Here is a 21,683-nt window from a genome sequence, read left to right as displayed (position 1 = left end):
AATAGAGAGAGAGAGAGAGCGAGGGAGGGAGAGAGAGAGAGAGACCAATAGAGAGGAAGACAGAGGGAGAGGGAGAGATGGGTGGGGGAGAGCTTCAAATCTGCAACTTCAATCCAAAACCAAGGAATCCTGTTTTAAAGGGTCTCTCTCATAGGTACATGTTCCAGTGATTTAGGCAGAGAAACACAGTAGTGGGGGAAATGAATTTGGTTTCTAGACACTGCTTTCTCGTTAAATACCACTTCTGTGATCCTGGGCACATGAACTGACCTTCAGAGCCCTACCTGATGTGGATCGCCCTGAGCTCCGGGAACCCCTCGGGCAGCACTCCGCTCCGAGCCCCGCCTCCGCGGGGACTGCCTGCGCCTCACTCGGTCTGGTCTGTCCGCGCTGTGGAAGGCTGCTCGGAGCCGCGCAGGGCCGATGAACCGGGAGGGCCAGGAGCAGGTAGGCGCGGCGCCCGCACTCCGGGTTCGCGAGACCCTTTCCCTTCCCCGGTTCCACGATGTCCGGGGCCGTCGGCTCCGAGGACTGGGAGCTGTCTGGGGCGCCGCGGGCTCCGCTCTCCTCTCTCGGGGAGAGGCCCTCTCTCGGGCTGCCGTCCTCAGTCACAGCGTGGGATCTCCGAAGTGCAGCCTCAGTCGGATTAGCTCTAGTATGGGAGATGGGGAAATCGCAGTCCTCTCCAAACCGAGAAACCAGAACACGTTTGTTTATTCCTCATTTTCCCTCAACTAGGCTGTGGATAGTTCAAAGTTTGTGTTTGTTTGTTATAATCTTAAAAATAACGTGCTGCGAGATTTTTTTGACATAAGCATTCAGTCATTCGGACCACGTGTCTAGATTTCCTTTATAGAATCAAATCCCTGTCAGTTGGCCCCTCAGTGGGTAAAGGGTGGACTCGTCTATGGTTTTGTAAACTGTGGAGAACATATGTATCTCTGTCTTCAGCTGCAGTCCTACTTAAACCAAAATAGCTTGGGTAAAATTAATGGTATTTTAAGTTACGGCTGAATTTGCAAAGTTGCTATAAAATGCTTAAAGATAATGTCAATTATCATCAACAAAGTTGAGTGGCAATTGTGTGCAGATTGTATCCACTTAGTCTCCTATCTGCTAAAAGCGTAAGGCACATGCTAATGTTAGAATGGATAATGTAAGAATCTGAAGCTTTTTCACTGTTGCTTGGTAATAACGCATGTTAGGTATATGTCGTTATCCAGTGCTTTTTGTCGATAGATTTCCCTCAAACATGTATAATTCAATAAAATCTTTCGACCAGCCACTCTTGATGTTGATTGGCAACTTCAGCAGAGTTCATCACCTATATGCTTATTATTTGACATTTTTAATACATGTGGTAAATACATTACAAAGAATTTAAAAGTATATATTAGAAATACTCTTAATTTCATGATTCTTTAACCATAGCTTTTTTCTTATTACACTACTTGCCAATATTCTCTTTCACAGACGTCAGGGGCTGCAGAAGTGTAGGTATAAATTCACCATGACCCAGTGATTGATTTAGTCCAAGAAAATTAGTTTGTGGGAGTTTTACTTGTTCGTGTGTGTGTGTGTGTGTGTGTGTGTGTGTGTGTGTCTATGGACACACACAGGCCTCCATGATGTTCATAATCCTTTTCACTGTATTGAATTATGGGTTTCCAACCTGTAATCCAGGACAAAAAATTAGGACTACTTCATTCTCAAAGCTTTATATACTTAAAAGTAATCATTGTGTAACATACCACCCTCTGTTAATGGAGAAGTGGAATTGATTTTAGTGGACTCTAAAACTATAATGCATGCATAAAAATATTAGCTAAATATAATTTCATATTCCTAAAACATATATTGTATGTTAATAATATCAACAAATTATAGTCTTGAATTAGTGAATTTTATAGTGATCATTAACCTGATTTTAGCAGCTGATTTTTCTTTCCTTTCTATTTCCCTTTCATTTTAAGTTCTAGTTTTATAAAATAATCTGGGTTTTAAATGAATTTTCCAGTTGCCTTAAAACTGAACATTAAGAATTCAAAACCTTTCTCACTCCATTAGACTGAAGAGTAGCTGGAAGTATCCTGCCTCTGCAGCCAGTCATGGTGGTCACCCCAGCAAACAGATGTTGGGAATGGCTGTTATGTCCTTTGGAGCTTTGAAATACAAGACTCCCAGAAGTAAAGTGATCATGTTCTCCCCTTTGAGGCCTCAGACTGGCTATCTCAGGTGAATCACTTAACCTCTCTCTCTAAGGCTGCTCAAGTATAAAAAGGTGATTTGGAATATGATTTCTAAAATCTTTTCACTCTCCTAGGGTTCCAGTTTCTATGGTAGAAAGGCAGGGAATCCAGAAGCAGCAGGCTCAGATATTCTTGCTGTTGGTTTGTGTCTAGATGTCACCCTAAAACCTCATGTGGTCATAGGGCTTTTTCAGAGGTGGCTGAATCTAGAGTGTGTGATGCTGGGATTAAGGATGTGTGATTACTAAACCAGTCCACTGATTGGTTTGGTACCGCCCTAATCTTGGTAGTCTGTATAAAATAAAAGGGGCAGAAAGATGCTGTTAAGGTTCCCTTGTTGTTTTTGCTCCCTTTTGGCCGCCATGATCTCTTTCTCCTCTCAAAACCTGGCTGCCACACTACTCTGCCTTGGACCCAGCTGATTATGGACTGAAACCTCTACAAACTGTGACCTAAATAAACCTTTCATCCTTTAACTTGGGGTGTTGGGTATTTTGTCTCAGTAACGAGAAAAGTCAGGAAGACACCTGCCTTGCCACTTGAGAGAAACTGCCCCAGACCAAGGCCTGAAACCCACACAATCCATCTCCCTATAACGGAGCCTGTTTCAGGAATGAGTAAAGTGGTCAGTTTGGCTGTTGGATTTGGTGTCTGACCAATCAAAAGAGGTTCTGGCTGTGGCTGGGAAGGAGAGGAGCAAAATGCAAGAGTTCCTCCTGCATCTACGTATGGCAGATTACTGGAAACTGCAGTTTGTAGCAGGCATCAGGAAAAGAGAAGGTCAGGGCCTCAAGCATGTTTTGAATGAATCTTTATGATCTCACCCATCAGGGAAGCACAGAAGTTAAATTGATTTCAGTGTTACACAAGACTGAGAAAACTCATCATTTTCTTGTTCCCATGTCCAACTAGGTCTGGCCTTTTGTTATGACTAAGCAAACCACGTATATTATATAATATCCATTAGCATAACAACACAAGCCATATCTTACCACACCAGTAATTCAAAAGAGAGGTGGAAGAAAGAAAGGAAAGGGACACAAAGTGCTCCTGAACCACCAAAAATATTTGTTCTCCTTAATTAATTGTTGCCATTGAAAATCTTAAAATTTCCAAATATTATGAAAATGTATTTGTTACTTATTTTCTTCTTAAACTATTGAAAAGGTCTTATCTGGATGTCTGTCTGGAATCTGGGTTCCACTGTGACAGCTGCAGACCAAAGCACAGTCTTAGTTACTTTTTCATCATTGAGACATAATATTCAACACCCACAATTTAAAGGAGGAGAGGTTTATTTTAGCTAACAGTTTGTAGCAGTTTCAGTCCATTGTTGGCTGGCTCCAAGGTAGAGTGGCATGGCAGAGAAGAAACAGTCCATGGCTGTGTAAGCAAGAAGCAGAGAGGGATCAAGGGATGAGGAGAAAGATAGACCCTTCTAGGTCATGCCTGTGGTGACCCACCTCTTCCCACCAGGCTTCACCCCCAACATCACACCCAGTGTTAAATGCATCAGTAGACAAATCCAGTGTTACACACCTATGATCTAGTCACTGCTCAAAGCCCCATATATGAGCACATGAGGCTTTGCGCGGGGGGGGGGGGGGGGGACATCTAGATATAAAACATAACAAGCACCTTCTGTAAGAACTGATTCTGTTCTCTAGTCCCTCACAGAAGTCTCAGTTGATTGGTGTTTTCAGCACTCTAGAGGGACTACCAAGCATATTAGAATATTGTAGTTCTGGATGCATTCTCTGGATGTTTTCAAAGTTTAGAAAACATTAACAAACTTAAATAAAATAGTAATAGCTAAACTGTAGTGAGCTGTACCTTCATGTGCATTATCTCATGTAATCCTCATGACTTTAGAAATTGCATGCAATCACATTCCCTATTTTGTGAAACTGAGGCTTAGAAATAGTTTTCCCAAGATAAGCATGGTTACTAAGTTGAGAAATCAGAAAATGAACTCATGCGTTCTCCCAGTGCACAAGCTTAAATTATATTCTGCAGAGTTCCCAGTATATGTTTACAAGAGCTTATAATCAAAGTACTTATTTCTGTGCATTCCAGGCCTTTCCAAGCAAAAGCTGATAGCTAGGAAGAAATAAAACCCTTGATGAAGGTTTCTATAAGCAGAAGAAACATCAGAGTCATTTGTGACATTCTTCAAATGGTCCTTCCTGGTTCCCACAACAGGAGACTTGTGGGCTGAAAGTCGGATCTGGGCCTATATGTATTTTCATAATTTTGAGTGAATATCATTTTCATGATATCCATCTCATGGTGAAAAAAAATCAGCCCCAATCCACACTGCTGTTTTGCAGCCATTGACAAAAAACTTTAGTGTTGTCTGGTGTTGATATTTTGTAGGAGGTCATGGATTTGAAATGAGCATCTGTGGGAGTTCCGATGAATTGGGCTACCATAAAGTTTAATCACAGTAACTGAACTTCATTGCAGAAAGTCCTGTGGCCAATTAACTGATTAAATTCTAAACAATTAATTACTTAAGCTGTAGCCAACTGGCTGGTTGATTGACTAGGCTGTAGCCATTGAGTTACTTTCTACACTTCTGTTTTCCTGCATATGGTATCTGATGTTGGTTGGATTCTCAGAACCTGCTGTGCTTTTGGGTGTGTGTGATTCACAAATTATTTTTGTTTTATTTTGTTGTTTTTGTTCAAATTAACTCTACTAAATTTAATCGTTCTAAAGAATTTTCCTTATAACAATGGGTTATGTAGAGGAAACCTAAGAAGAAAATAAACATTTTTTTCAATTCAACCTCACTAGAATGCCAATTAAATTGAATTATTGTTGATATTAGAGTTTACTGTGAGAACTTAAAGCAAGTAAGGACAACATTTCAAATTAAGAGCTTGCACTTGACCTTGTGATTCTGTGTCCAAGTGGTGGGAGGTGTCTGATGCATGCTGATGCTCCTTTCAGAGAGCGAATGCCATCTCAAACACCGCCTCCTCCATATTTTATAATACATATTTCACATATTATTACCCTTATAAATTTTTTTTAAAAAATTCAAATTTGAAAAATTTAAATTTGAACTGAAAAATGACATAACATGTGAAAATGTTGTATAAAATGTAAAATAGAATTAAAATAATGAGAACCTCATGCAAATTAGTAAAAAAATGCTAAGGCTTCATGTACTCAGACAAATTTAATGAATAAATAATTCACAAAAGAGGTAATATAAATGATTTGGAATACATATAAAGATTCTATCATCTCACCAGTAAACAAAATGTATTGTTCTTTGATACATTCAAAAATATAATTAATTCAAACAAGTGGTAATGTTGGTGAAACAGGTACTCAATATGTTGCTAGTGCAGTAGTAAATTTGTAGATAATTTCAGTATAATCTGCTATAGATACAAAGTAAAATAAAATAGTATAGTATTTGGCTATTACAAGAAAAATTTCTGGATATGATTTTAATGTAGGTTACTATAGTTATGACATTGCTAGTAAATTGAAAGCACGGAATTTAAAAAATTACATAAACAGTAATGTTCATTCACATTAGTACATATTTAAAACATGCTGTTCTAGAGTACATCCAAGTTCTGACTTGGTTCACACGTCTTTAGCATCCTGTGCACCATGCCACCTTGCTGTCTCAGGGCTCCAGCTGCAGCGGCTTATGCCAGGCTTACTCTCCAGGTATTCATGCATTCTGATTCCTGTAGTTGTCACTGACCTTCCCTCCCAGCCTGTGCACCTTTGCCTAAGGACAACCTCTTCTTGGAGTCTTAACTTAACCTTTGTCCAGGAGGCCTCTCCACTCCAGGTTACACTTTCTTAATATATTTTCCCCCACAGCCCAAATTCTCCAGTTGTACAGCTCCTCCTTGTGATTCTCTTTTATGTGCCATTGTTAGCTTGAGTGTTGTATTTTTTCACAGAAGAAGACGCTGAACAAGTGGGTGAAAAAAGAAAAAGAATAGAAATATCTGCCTGTTAGCAATAGGTTTACCATCAGTAATTGCCTCCTTTCCACCCATCTGAATTTGGAGTCACTGTACTTAGAGATGGATGCATTTAGGATAGATGTAGGCATAGAGACACCAAAACATCAGAGTTTTTTCATTTTGGTTTTTGTTTTTTTGTACCAGGGATCAAACTCAGGTCCTTGTGCTTGCAAGGCAGGCACCAGAACCACTGAGCTAAATCCCTGGCCCTTCATCAGGTTTATTAATGATGAAATTACTATTACAAGAAGTGGCTGGGGTCTGTGGCTAGGAGGATTGGCTATAAAGCTATTCCAAGTTAGATAAATTTTCCCACTCACTGCCATAACTATAGGGACACAGCTGAGTTCCTTTTTCATTGTAATGAACAGAAGTCACATGTACTTTATAAGTAGGAAGATCTTATAGGCATAATGAAAAGGCCAGAACTGTTCAAGTTCAGTTTCTTTTCCCAAACTCCCGGTTTCTTACTAGAGAAGGAGGGAATAAAGAGCCAGGGGTTTATCTGAAGCACTCTCCCAGTGAAAACACAAGCAGGACATACATTATTTGTAGGCACTGGTAATTTTATTTTCTCTAGTCTTTTACTTATATAACCTGTATTTTCCATTATTCACTCAGTATTTTATTTTATTTTTCCCATTAACTTTATTTGTACATTTTAGGTATAAAATACAGTTACATTCATCATTGGGATCTTGTACCATTACATGAGTCTCTTGGTTCTTATTTTTTTTCCACTTCCCTTGCCCTCCCTTCACCCCTTCCACCCTTCCCTATTTGCAAAGACCTTGGTTCCATTTTTTTCCTCTTCTCATATTTTTTCCTTTCCCTTTTTCCGTTCCCCTACCCCTCCCAATTCCCCTGCTCTTTTAGACCTTTTCTTCCTGTTACACAATATCAGTTATACATTTTTTAAATTACAATATTAAGATCTAGGAGACATTACCACAGATTTTACAGAACTTAAAAGGATATAGAAAGCATATTACAAAAATCTTTTTTGAAATAAATTTAACAATTTCTAAGAAGTACCTTGGAAGACAAATTAATGAAACTAACTCTGGAGGAAATATAAAATTTGAATAGCACCTAATAAAGAAGGTATATTCCTAGCTTGAAAACCTACCTATATAACAATGCAGGCTCATAAACATTTTAACTGATAAATTATATCAAACAATTAAAGCAGAAAAAAGAAGGAACACTTCTCCCCTCATTTTAGGAACTCAACATTGTGCTAATCCTAAAACTGGATAAAGATAATAGAAGAAAAAGTTATGAACATAGATAGAAATTTGTTGAACAAAACAAACTATTAGAAGTCCGATCTGGCAGGATGTAGAAAGTGGTTTTGTTATAGGGATGGCAGTGTTGATTCAGCATTGGAAGATCCACCCCCAAAAGTCATCCTTTTAACAGAGGAAAGGAAAAAGCCATATGATCCTGTCACTAGTTGGAGAAAAAGTATTAGACCAAATTCTACAGCTGTTCATGGTAAAAGCTGTCAGGAGACTAGAAGTAGAACAGAAACTTCTCAACAAATTAAAGACATGTACTCCATACTTCCAGTGAGAATGCCTTGTATGAATGGAGAAGATACAATGCTTTCTCCTTAAGGTGGGGAACAAGGGCAGATATGCTTACTCTTTATCTGTCCATTAAACTTTGAAACCTAGTCCCCACCAAAATAGTCTGGCAATAAAATGACACAACTAGGATAGGATTGGCATGGCAGAAGCAAAATCTTTATATGTAGATGAAATGATCATCTACAGAGAAAATACTAAGAAATCTCTAGGAGCCCCTAGAACTTGTACTTGAATTTAGCAGGAGTAGAAAACACAAGGTATATATAAAAATTCAGGTCTGTGTATACTTGCTATAAATGAAGAATTGGATATTGAAATTTAAAAGTTATGTAGGAGTACAAAGGACCTAGAAAAGTTAAAAACAAAAACAGTGTTGGAAGACGTTTAGCACCTAATTTTAAGACTTCTTCTAAAGCTACAGTAATCAAGGCAGTGTTGGTGTAAGGAAAGACATATAGATCATTGGAATAAAACAGAGAATCTAGAAATAGAACCACACATATATGGTCCACTGAGTTTTGAAAGATTATTTAACATTAGCATTTTATAGAATATAAACTCAATTCAAGAGCCGAGGAAGAGATAGTGTCTTCAGCAAATGGAACTAGAACACCTGGTATCTGTATATAAAAACTTAACCTCAACCCTTTTTTTCCATACATGAAAATAACTTGAAGGGATCTATGAACCTAAATAAGAAAGCCTAAAAGTATGAAACTTTAAGAAGAAATTATAAGGGAAAATATTTATGAATTCAGGGTAGGCAAGAACTACCTAGGATACAAAAGACATGATGTATAAAAGAAAAAAATTGATAAATGAGATTCCATCAAAATTTAGAACTTTAAATGACATCATTAAAATGAAAAGTAGTCCTTAAACAGACCATATTTACCATGCATATAACCTATGACCAGAAAATATAAAGAACTCTTACAGCTCATTAATAGACAACCCAATTAAAATGTAGACATAAGAAGATGATAAATAGCCAGTATAGCACAAGGAATGGTGTGTAACTCTAGAATCAGAAAAATACTAATCAGTACAATAATGAGATTGAATTATATACTCATTAGGGAGATGAAGTTCAAAGTTTTAAAAGCCTTGTCATGATTTTTTCTTTTCGTTGGATTCTCCCCCTTTGCGTTTAATTTGTCACGCCCAGTGGATTCATTCTGCTGCGTTTCCTGGGGTTGTGATCCTCATTGTCTTTTCCTAGGGTATTGTCTAAAATTTTTTGGAGTGTCGGTTTGGTATTCATGAAGTTGCTGAGGTGCTCTTTATCATGAAAGTATCTTATTTCTCCATCAATTTTGAAAGATAGTTTTGCAGGGTACATCAATCTGGGTTGGAGGCTGTTTTCCTTTAGGGCTTGAAATACATCACTCCAAGCTCTTCTTGCCTTGATAGTTTGTGTTGAGAAGTCTGCTGTGATTCTGATGGGCTTTCCTTTGCATTTGACTTGTTTCTTTTCTCTCACTGCTTGTAGAATTTTGTTCTTCTGTTGGATTTCTGGAATCCTAACTATTATATGCCTATGTGTAGATTTTTTTTTTATTAAGGCTAGCTGGAGTCCTATATGCCTCACTTATCTGTATGTCAAGTTCTTTTCCCCTGCTTGGGAAGTTTTCTGCCATCACTTCTGTGAAGAGTTTTTTTATGTCATCTGCACACTCTCCTCTTTCTTCATTGACTCCAATCAGTCTTATGTTATTCTTCTTTGCGTCGTCTAGCAGCTGCTGGATTGATTTCTCATGTTCCCTTACAATTTTAAAGCAATTTTTCTTTTCCTCCTCACTAATTGCAATCTTATGTTCTATATCTGAAATTCTATCCTCACATTGGTTCATTCTGCTGTGCAGACTTTCGATGGAGTTTATAATCTCTTGGAAATCTGTTTGTATCTGTTTTATGGATTCCATTTGTTTCCTATATTGGGATTCCATTATGTTCCTCAGATTCTCTATTTTTTTATCTGTGTCCTCTCTAGATTTATTAATCATGTCTTGCACCATGGGCAAAATCTTTGCTGTTATCTGAGTAATTACTTCTGATTTCATTATTCCCAGATCCTCTTTTGTTGCCAGTTCAGAGAGTCCAGGTGATCGAGTATCAGGTTGTTCCATCTTGTTTCCCTTTGGGGTTGCTGTAGGTGATCTGGAACTCTGTTTTTGAGGCTTATTTTCTCATTTCCATGGGGCGGGCCGGGGGCTGCTTCTGGGGCCCATGCAGCTCACCTGCTCTGCCCTAGGAGCTTGGGATGGCAGTGTGGGAGCTTCCTTCTGTGTCCTGGGACCGGCTGAGCTTCTCTGCCCTAGGAGCCTGGGATGGAGGCAGAAAGCTTCCTTCTGGGTGCTGGGACCGGCTGAGCTTCTCTCACACTTTGTATTTTAATTGGAAAAAAAATCATATAACATAAATTGCAACCTTAATTTTTCTTTGTTTCTTCTGTTCTCACAAGTATTAATGCAGGCAGTTTTGGGGATACCTATTCCCACATAAAAATGTAGATCTTGTATGAAAAAGAAACATCCAATAAAAAAAGAATAGATTGCATAAAGCACATGTAAAAGAAAAAAATTCATATTAACTATGTACAACTACCTGGTTATAATGGGTAAGAAAATTATGTTTTAGATGAAATCTCTGCTAAGAGTTGTGATTATGAGACTTCTTTTAGGATATTTTGGTAATGTGGCTGAACTGTAAAGAAATTATTTCATCCTGTATCTCTAGTAACAGCCTGTGAGCATCATGTGTTTTCTTGGAGTTATTGTAACACTTTAGAACTAGAAAATATATTAGAAATAAATTTGACCTTTGTTGGGAGCAATGCTACATAATTTTATGGAAAAATTTGAGTAGGCCCAGTTCTCCTGCCTACAGGCCAGCTATAACATTCCAAGACAGAATTCCATTTTGGCCTCAGGTCACAACTGAGATCTCAATGATCCCTTGATGCTGTAATGCTCCAGGACAAGACCACACCTGCGGGAGACACCCTGGGAGGAACCAAATCTTCATCTGCATTGTTCTGAGATTTCTGCCCCCCCCACCCCGTCTTTTGTTACACCTTGTTTATCCCAATGTGAAGTACTGAAATCTACATATTCAATTGTTACATTTGTTTCTCCTGATGTTCTAAATAAAAGGTGCTGTAAACTAGGGCTTCTTGTCTTTGCCACCCAGAGCAGCACTGATCAGACCTAAAGCTCAGCTTCTTCTCAGTCTCATTTGTCTACCTTTCCTGTAATTCGCTGTGTGCTGCTGTGGCTCGAAGGAGACTAGGACTTAACTGCAGAGGTTCTTCTGGTAACGTCTCCTTCCCCTGTTCCCTACAGACCTTTTTTCCTAATTTTGTACAAATTAAAATTGTACAAATATTTAGTCATACGGCTTAGAAAAGCCATGATGAGGAGCCAAGTTTCTTGTTCTGCAACTTGGTCTATTTTCTCCTTTTGAATACTCTCACCTGCATTGTTTACAGCTTTTGAAGATTCTATGAAAGAAGCAATGTAGGGAGGTCAATAGCAACACACCTTGCTGTAAAGAAGAGGAAGAAAGTCTTAATTCTCATCAAAATTTTATCAGAGAAGCATTATGGATAGTTTTATTAAGTTAACTGACCTCTCTGTGGAAAATACTACTAAAATGTAAAATAGTTATCAATTATGTTCAAATTTTTAAAAACCTACCTTTGGTTCTCATGTTGGATGGTTTTAGTGTTGATTAGATAGTTTGTGTGAATGAGTAACAAGGAGAAAACTTAAAAAGTTGAACTGTTTGAACTGAGAACATAATAGGATACTATTTAATAGGATACTATTAAAATTATTATTTGGAAACAGGAGCCAAAGTGCATTTATTAAACAGAATCATTTGTGCTCAATTTCAAGCCTGGGTTGTTTTTTTGTTTGCTTTGGCCAGACCTATGAAGGAGTTTTAATTTAGTGTCCTCTTTAAAATATACTTGTATTGCAGTACATTTTGTGTGAACAGAATTCTAATTTCCTCATCAAGTTTACAGTGTAATAGAATATTTTGAGAATAATTCATTTGTTACAGTTAATAAAATTTCTAGGGAATGATTTAGAACAAGGAAACAGACTGCTATCCATTTGTAGAATATAGTAGTTCCCTCCATCTGTAGTTCTGCTTGCCCTGATTTCAGGTAACTCTAGTCAACCATGGTCTGAAAATATTATATGGAAATTTCAAAATAAATAATTCATAAGTTTTAAATAAATTTTATTATGGAATTGTCTTATATTATTCTCTTTTATTATTATTATTGCTACTAACCTCATACTTTGTCTAATTTATAAATTAAATAAGAAAAAAACATAGCACAGTCCACTCCTCAGTATGTTTAGGGAATTGGTTCCAGAACATCTGGCAGATAGTAAAATCCACAGATGCCCAAGTCTCTCATATAAAGTGGAATATTATTTGCACATAGCCTATGTGTATCCTCCAGTATACTTTAAATCACATCTGGTTTGCTTATACTACCAACTATAGTATAAATGCTGTGAAGTTGCTATACTGATTGTCTAGGGAATAATGAAAAGATAAAGCATATATGTTAATAGAGGCAAGTGATTTTTCAGTATTTTAACCAGTGGGTTAGATGAAGTCTAATGTCCATAACTATGAGCAATTACATAAACATGTCAAACTAGTCACTTAAAATGGGTAAATTCTCTATGTGTAAGTTTTGCATAAATAAAATTTCAAAAAAGTGAATACACTGCAAATCAATAAGTAGTAGAATAATTTGTAAGTTCATCCTGAAATAAATAAAAGAAAATCCTTCTTTATTATATTAGTCAATTTTCCATTGCTGGGACAAAATACTTAAACACAACTCAAGGGAGGGAAGTTTTATTTTGGGTTACAGTTTCAGGTGTTTCAGCCCAGGGTCAGCTGTTCATGACATCCAGAAAGCAGAAAGAGCAGGAAGGAGTGGGGCAGAGGTAAGGAATAAGAATATACCCTTCAAAAACATGTTCCCAGTCCCCTATTTCCTCCAACCAGGCTCTGCCTCCTAATAGCCCATTCAGTGCTCATCAACAGATTAACCCTCAAAATCCCATCAGCTCTGTAGGTCCCACTTCTAAACACTGCTGCACTGGGGATAAATAGTATGTAAGTCTTTGGGGGACTCTTCATATTTACACCATAAAAATTGTCAGTTGAAGGAGCTGAGCTGCACGGGCCACCATTAGCACTGCTCCTGCTACCCCAGGCCTCTGAGTAGTGGAGCCACACAGGTTCATGCAGCACCCCTCCACCCAGGCTCTGGCTTCTGGGCTGCACCTGTACCTGGATCCACACCACAGAGGCACAGGAGTCATAAAGGCCATTGTTCTGAACTCCAGAAGACAGAGAAGAGGTGAACAACAGAAAAAGGGCCTCTCTCAGGCTTCTTGATGAAAACTGAACCCCACTGGAAAAGTGAAGAGAATCTCTACAATAAAGGCACACCAGACCACCACAGTTGGTAAGTTGGAGGGATCACCACCTCCCATCAGAACCTGGACTATCTTGAAGCGAAGGGCAGCTGGAACCTGCAGTAGAACCATGCAGAGTTCAACCCTGCAGGAGGACAGGGAGCTCAACTTGGGACTTGCAACCAGAAACCAGTCTGAAACTCAGGTACTGTTTTTGACTTGCTGAGACTAATTGACTTAGATCTGCACACTGCTTCTCACATTGTCTATTGTGACAGCAGAGACATACCGTGAAGGAGGCCCTTCATTTTTTTAAATTTTCAATATTATTTTTTCTCTTATTTTTAATTTTTATTTTATTTTTTTCTTCTTTTCAAATTTTTCTTTTCTTCTTTCTTCTTTTTCTATTTTCTTTTCTTTCTCTCTCATTTTCTCACTATCTTGCTCTCTTCCTCTCCCACCTTGTTTATCTTCCCTTTTTGTTCCTGTTCCTGCCCTAATTTGGATTTCTTCTTTCTTTTTCGTTTCTTCTCTCTTTTTCCTTCTCTCAATTGTCATTCATTTCAAAGGAAAGTAAATACAGTTTCTAGGTTCCCTATTGCTGGTAGGTTGTTCTGTTCTTGTCTTTGTTCTTTTATTCTGCCTTTTCCTCTTGTCTTAAACAGTTTCCTAGAGTTTGCATCCTCTGGCCTCACTTCTAACTATCCATCCCTCCCCAACTCCTTCTAAGTCCCCATCCTGAAGGGTAAAGTTGTTATATTGAACAGTTTATTCACTATAAATATAACTTGGGCTGGTCCTTGATTTTGATTTAATTCACATTGTTAAAGGTGATAGATTAATAACTACCACAAATTGTCATTTTCTAAGCTGTGGTTGATGGTGTTGTTGCTGATTGTATCACTTGGTCCAAAGTGTTGTGATTGATCTAATCAGGTGTCCTTCCTGGTATACTGAAAATGAGAATTCCTCAGAGTCATTAGAGACTCAAAACCTAAAGACCAGCAATACCTGGAAGACACCTCTGAGAAGCAATCATTCCATAAAAGTTCTAAATACAAGCAACAAAAATACCTATAATAAACAATATTGAAGTATCAACCCAGGAATTAAATCAAAGACAGTACCAACAACAAAAAGCAGAAATGAGAAGACACCTAAGCAAGGCACAAACCCAGACTTCCAGTTTAAGAAGAGTAAATTCTGGGTGACATAAGGTGCAAAAATCTGATAATCAACCACCCAGACACCCTGCACTGATAGCACAGGAAGTAACAAAACAGATGAATGAGCTCTAGAAAAATTCAAAACAGAAAGAATTTCCTAAATAATTACAGAGATGGTGAGAAGAATGAAAGACATGATTAGAGACTCTGGAACAGAAACAGATAAAAAATAGATGAGTTCAGGATGATGATGGAAGCCATGAATCTCCAGGATAGGAAAGAAATGGAAACCATGAATGTCCAACATAGGAAAGAAATGGAATCCATGAAATAGATTCAAACAGATGTCTAGGAGATTAAAAACTCTATTGAAAGTATTCACAGCAGACTGAGCCAATCTGAAGACATAATATCAGATATAGAAGACAGGATGTTAGTCAGTGACCATGAAATGAGAGACCTCTTAAAACTAGTAAGGGACCATGAGAAATCAATCCAACAGCTCCTAGATGACGCAAAGAAGAATAATATAAGACTGATAGGAGACAATGAAAAAGCAGGAGAAAGTACAAATGACATGAAAAAAAACATTCACAGTAATGGCAGAAAACTTCACAAGTAGGGAAAAAGAACTTGACAGTGAGGAATATAGGACTATAGGAATATAGGACTCCAACTAGCCATGATAAAAAAAAACTACACCTAGACATATAATAATCAAGATCCCAGAAACCCAACAGAAGAACAAAATACTACAAGCAGTTGGAGAAAAGAAAAATATCACATGCAAAGGAAAGCCCATCTGAATCACAGCAGACTTTTCAACACAAACTCTCAAGTCAAGCAGAGCCTACAGTGAGGTATTTCAAGCCCTAAAAGAAAACAATCACCAACCTAGACTGATGTATCCTGCAAAACTATCTTTCAAAATTGATGGGGAAATAAGATACTTCCATGACAAAGAAACCTCATGAATACAAAACCAGCACTCCAAAAATTTCTAAACACTATCCTAGAAAAAGACAATTAAGGTCACAACTTTACGAGGCTCAACAGAGCAAATCCAGCAGGCAAAGCAAGAAATTAAAGGGAGAGGGAAAAAAATTTTAAAAAGAGCAAACAACAGGAAAATAACATGACAATGATAAGTCAATATATATCAGTTATAACCATTAATGTTAATGGCCTGAATTCACCAATCAAAAAAAAAGACTGGCAGAATGGATTAAGAAGCAAAATCCAACAATATACTGCATACAAGAAACTCAACTAGTTCAAAAAGAAATTCATAGACTGAAATTAAAAGGATTGAAATCAGTTCTTCATGTGACAGGAACCCAGAAAAAAGCAGGGATAGCTATCTTATTTGCAGACAAAGTAGATTTCAAACCAAAACTAATTAAGAGAGACAAACAAGGCCACTACATCCTTGTAAAGGGAAAAATCCAAGAGGAAGAGATGACAATCATAAATATATATGCACCAAATACTAATGCCCCCAACTATACAAAACAAATATTAATGGACATGAAAATCCAAATAAGCACTAATATAATTATAGTGGGGGCCCTCAATACCCCACTGTCATAAACAGACAGATCGTCTAGACAAATAATCAACAATAAAATGCTAAAACCAAACCAAGCTTTTGAACAAATGGACTTAATAAGAGATGTCTACAGAGTGTTCCACCCCACAAAATCAAATATGCATTCTTTTTGGCTGCACACAGGTCATTCTCTAAAATAAGACTACATACTAGTTCATAGAACATGTTTAAGTAAATGCAAAGGAATTGAAGTTATCCCATGAATATTATCAGAACATATGCAATTAAACTGGAGATCAATAGCATAAGAAACTGCAAGAACATCACAAACACATGGAAATTGAATAACACTCTCCTGAACAACCAATGGGTCACAGAGGAAATTAAAGAAGAAATTAGACAGTTTCTCCAATTAAATGATAATGCCAATGCAACATACAGGAATCTATGGGAGACAATGAAAGCAGTTCTATGAGGGAAATTCATAGCAGTGAATGCCCATACTAGAAAAACAGAGCAAGCACAAATAAACAACATAATGCTGAACCCTAAGCTCCTAGAAAAAGAAGAGCAAGACAAACCCAAAGCTTGTACAAGGGAGGAAATTATAAAGATCAGAGAAGAAATCAATGCAATGGAGACTAAGAGAATGAGACAAAAAATCAACAAATCAAAGAGTTGGTTTTTAGAAAGAATAAATTGATAAACCCTTAGGCAACCTTATCAAAAAAAGGAAAGAAAAGGCTCAAATTCATACAGTTAGGAATGAAAAAGGCAAAGTCACAACAGATCCAGCAGAAATCCAGAAGATCATCAATACCTACTTCAATAACCTATAGTCTAATAAAATGGAAGACACAGGAGAAATGGACAGATTTCTAGATAAATATGAATTACCAAAGTTTAACAAACAAACAGACCCAAGGATCAGTGGAATAGATTAGAAGATGAAGAAACAACTCCAGAAATACTCAGCCACCTCATCTTAGACAAAGGAGCCAACCATCCTCACTGGAGGAAAGATATCCTCTTTAAAAACAGTGTTGGAAAAACTGGATTTCAACTTGCCAAAGATTAAAACTAGACCCATATCTTTCACCATGCACTGAACTAAAATTGATGTGGATTAAAGATCCAAATATTAAAATAGAAACACTAAACTTGCTGGAAGATAAGTTAGATAGAACTCTCAAAGACAATGATATAGGAAAAGACTTTATGAACAAATCCTCAGAAGCACAGGAATCAACACAAAAGATCAACAACTGGGATCTCATCTTATTAAAAAGCTTCTGCACTGCAAGAGAAACAACCAACAGAGCTGAGAGACAACAATGTGGAACAAAATTTTTACCAGCTGTTCCTCAGACGAAGGTCTACTATCTAGAATATATAAAGAACTAAAAAAAAAATCAGACCCCCAAATTCAAAGACCCAATTCAAAAATTGGACTTTGAAATGAACAGACATTTCTCATACAAAGAAGTAAAAGCAGAAAATAAACATACGAAAAAGTGTTCAACATCACTGGTTATTCAAGAGATGCAGATGAAAACAATGCTGAGATTTCACCTCAACCCAGAAAGAATGGCTGCTATCATGAAATCAACCAGTAACAAATGCTGTCGGGGTTGTGGGGAGAAAGGAACCCTTTTCCATTGTTGGTGGAAGTGCAGACTGGTGCAACCATTGTGGAAATCAATATGGAGATACCTCAAAGAACTAGGATTAGAGGTCCCATTTGATCCAGGTATTCCTCTGCTGAGTATCTTCCCAAAAGAATTAAAAGAATCATACCACAGTAATATATGCACTCCCATGTTTATAGAGGAACAATTTGTAATAGCTAAAGCTTGGAAATAGCCCAATTGCCCATCAACTGGAGACTGGATAAAGAAGATGTGGTTTTTTAATAAAATGGAGTACTACTCAGACATAAAGAAGGAGAAACTAGAGACATTTATACTGCAATGGATGAACATTGAGGAGATACTCTTGAGTGAAATAAATAGGACACACATGTGTAAATCCCAAATAGTTTCTCTGGTGTGAATAACTAAAAATGTAAATAAGGATCAAAATGTATAATTGATAATGTGAAATAGGAAGAAAAGGTCTAAAAGAGTAGGGGAAGTGGGAGGGGTAGGGGAAAGGAAAGAAGGGAAAAGAAAAAATATGAGAAAAGGAAAAAAATGGAAACAAAGTCTTTGTAAATAGGGAAGGGTGGAGGGGTTGAAGGGAGGGCAGGTGAATGGGGAAAAAATAACCAAGATATATCATGTAAAGTTACAAGATCCTAATGATGAATGTAACTATATTGTATACCTAAAATGTACCAATGAACTTAATGGGGAAACATTGTCAGTTGATACATATAGAAGAAATTTGATTTAAAAGACACCATTTGGTAACCACTATCAAATTAATTTATCCAGGCAAGAAGCATCAGTGACTTTTGAAACTGGCAGGTAGAGGTTTGCTGATCTGATCCTTTCCTAAGCCTACTGTAACACATTATTATGAACTTGGTGGGTTGAGAAATTTATTTGCTCACAGTTTTGGGGATCAGAAATCTAGGCAAGCCTGTATGCCCTCTAAAAGCTCTAGGAGACACTCATTCCTGTTTCTAGTGGCTTCATTTATTGCTTGTCTTGGACAACCAATGGACTACCTCCATCTCCTCACAAGCTTTTCTGTGTGCAAGTCTGAGTCTCCACTAGCCTTTCTCTTAGGAAGACACTTGTCATTGAATTTAAGGCCCATCTTTATAGGGAACAGGAATGGAGATGTTACCATGGACTTCTGCAGTAAGTCTACAGTCTCCTGTGAGACACTTTAACACAAGCTGGTAAAAAGTAAAGTCAAGAAACAAGACCTAGAGAGAACTGGGTCTTAGAGCTGATTGGTGCTGCTTAGGGCAGCAAAGACAAGGGGGGAAAGGGCACCCAATATTTTACTGACTACACCTGCAGGAAGGTAAGAAAGGTATGCTTTGAAGGCATCAAGCAGCACAGTGTGAAGCCTCTGGAAGCACACAGCTGGAAGCATCTGGTGATGGCTGATATGCAAGCAGGGATAGATGATATGCAGGCAGGGATGGATAATATGCAGGCAGGGATAGCTGATATGTAGGCAGGGATACCTGGTATGCAGGCAGGGATGTAAAGGGGGAAGACACTGCTTGTCTTTATTGGAGAGATCAAAGGGTGCTGAGACTGGGTTGCAATTAACTAGAGTCTGGTAATACTGGGCAGAGATGTCTGCTACACCTCCTAAATCTGGGATGACTTATTTTGAAATCCTTAATTATATCAAAAAGGCCCACAGTCATGCTCAGAAGTTCTCAGGGAGTTACAATTTAAGCCATTACAGTGAATTCTGGCATTTACATTATCTGGAATATCTCTTACAAAACACTTATTAAATGCCTGGGGAAAATTGAAACTTCTCAATGGAGAAGCATGGCAAGTCAAGATCAGTGTCATCAGTAACAGTATAAATTTATATTATATGGCTCCTTATATGAGACAGTAAAAACCATATTGTCATTTCTGTTGTGTGTCTGCATAAGATTAATCCCGAGGAAATACAGATGAACCTGAGTTGAGTGAGATTCTGTTGAATTTTTAGAAATGTCCATGATATTAAAAGTAGAAAGGAGAGATGGAGAGACTTGACTGGAGAAAAACTGGACTTGAGAAAAATTTCTTTAGCTTTTAAAAATTGGTAGGAATTGGTGATATTTAAGATCTATGAATACAGTTTTTATCAGTGGTAAATTTCAATCTTGATAAGGGACATGGGGCATTACATCAATAACTTTTTCCCACAGGGCTTAGAGAATAATATGTGTGTGTGTGTGTGTGTGTGTGTGTGTGTGTGTGTGTTTGTATAGGACAATAATAAGAGTGATATTAGTATTTGGGGTAATTTGAATGAAAGTATACAGCAGTTACCTGTATTTCTACAGATAGGAAATTATTTCAAAATAAAGCTAAAAAATGGAAACTGAGAAAATGTTTAATTACTTCAAGAGAGTCTATTCTCAAAAAGTTGCTCTAGTGGGTACTGTGGCATGACATATGCCTTGACCTATAGAAACTTACCTCTGGCTAGAGATCTCACAATTTGATAGTTTACCAAAGTTGCAAGTAGTTAGAAAATTTTATAATTGTAATTTCTTGTCAGTCGAACAAGCTTAGGGAAAATAAAACAGGAGTGAATTATTTGAGTGAGATTTTTCTCTTTTGGAAAAAATTAACTCTGCTATGCAATTAAACTCAGTTATTCGAGCGTTCAGAATCAGTCTCATAGGAAAGGATGTCAATTCCTTCCTTGCAGATGGGTCACACAGTACTGCCATCACATCGGGCTTCGCAAAGCAGATGGCGTCTCTGTCCAGACATGCACATTTCTCTGAGTCTTCACTGGTCTTGTTCTCTACAGAAGGCTGTGCTTGATCCTGTGCTGGTGCTGTCATGTGTTCTTAGCGTTAGAAGAAGTTGATGGCCAGGCTCCTGCCTGGTGAAAGAAGTTTGTTATGGTGGGCATGTCTACATTTTTCTTATTTTGTCATTTTAGATCAGTGAGAATTGTCATAAATGATATACTCTGTGGAAGATTTTTCATACATATGATTTGGAAAGAATGCAATTGCAGTTGCAATTAAAGGAAAGTGTTATATGGAACTTTTGGGGAAGGAAAGGTGAACTTGAGTATGGTAAGTCTAAGAGAATAATAATGTCCCAGCAATATGTGATCACATTACTGTCTGCCTGTACTCCAAGTCTCTAAAGTCTTGGGACCAGCTAGGCTACCTTACCAGCTCATGTGGTTTTTCTGTTTGTTGCAGCCCTACACACTCTACAGAGATATATACATTTTTGGGAAAATTTAAATATGTGCTGTCACAAAAGTAATTGATTCGTTTAACATTTTTTAAAAATTCTGTTTCTTCTTCCAGCTCTTGTTATATTTTACAGATATTGTTACTGTACAACAAAACACACTGATTTATTGTCTTCTTGACCAGAAGAAGAGTTCTCTCCATCACTGGCACTGTAAATGGTCAACGTGATGTAGGGATAGTATTGTTACAAGTTCTTTTTGACTAAATTGAATCTATTTTCTACAAAGACAGTCTTATGTTCTTACAAGGAATGAATGTGCAGCTATAAAAATATTTATATCACTCACTTGGAAGTAAAACAAAATAAGACTTTTAAAATTAATTTTATTGGTACATTTAAGGTATACAATATAATGACATTCATCATTGGAAATTTCAAACTTTACATAATCCATCTTTGTTCTTATTTTTTCCCCATTCCCCTGGCCTCCCTTTAACCCCTCCGCCTCTCCCTATTACAAAGACTTTGTTTCCATTTTTTTTCTCATATTAATTTCATTCCCTTCTTCCTTTTTGCCTACCCCTTCCACTTCCCCTTCTCCTTTGCAACTTTTCTTCCTATTTTGCAATACGTATTATACCTTTTAGTACTTATTTATAATTTCAGTTTCTCACACCAGAGATGTCAGTATTTACATGTGTGTCCTATTTATTTCACTTAAAGAGTGTCACCTCAATGTGCATCCATTTAGCTATAAATGTCTCTAGTTTCTTGTTCTTTATGGCTATGGCTGAGTAATACTCCATTTTATTAAAAAAAA

The 21,683-nt window shown here is 37.4% G+C and overlaps 1 protein-coding gene and 1 long non-coding RNA gene across 3 annotated transcripts in view; one reads left to right on the top strand and one right to left on the bottom strand.

The window, feature by feature from the left end:
* Positions 1–21,683, bottom strand: part of LOC101725543 (uncharacterized) — a 168,819-nt gene that overhangs the window by 11,084 nt on the left and 136,052 nt on the right. Inside the window, exons 8-9 of one of the 2 annotated variants that reach the window (XR_015441760.1) lie at positions 11,318–11,388; positions 8,620–10,226 (exon numbers count right to left, since the gene is read on the bottom strand). This is a non-coding gene — a long non-coding RNA (uncharacterized LOC101725543). Of the gene's footprint in view, positions 1–284; positions 653–8,619; positions 10,227–11,317; positions 11,389–21,683 lie in introns of those variants that run through there. The other variant, XR_015441748.1, reaches the window with a different exon arrangement.
* Positions 310–21,683, top strand: part of Npffr2 (neuropeptide FF receptor 2) — a 101,821-nt gene continuing 80,447 nt past the window's right edge. The window contains 2 exon segments of the mRNA XM_021249821.2: positions 310–447; positions 2,068–2,235. Coding sequence (XP_021105480.2) covers positions 2,132–2,235 — 104 coding nt within the window. The 5' untranslated portion in view covers positions 310–447; positions 2,068–2,131.

The sequence above is a fragment of the Heterocephalus glaber genome, unplaced genomic scaffold (genome assembly GCF_053883595.1).
Source record: "Heterocephalus glaber isolate CG9 unplaced genomic scaffold, H.glaber_assembly_v1.0 deba00000281, whole genome shotgun sequence".
Lineage (NCBI taxonomy): Eukaryota > Metazoa > Chordata > Mammalia > Rodentia > Bathyergidae > Heterocephalus > Heterocephalus glaber.
The sequence above is the reverse complement of the archived record's forward strand: the minus strand, read 5'-3'. Positions and strand labels throughout refer to the sequence as shown.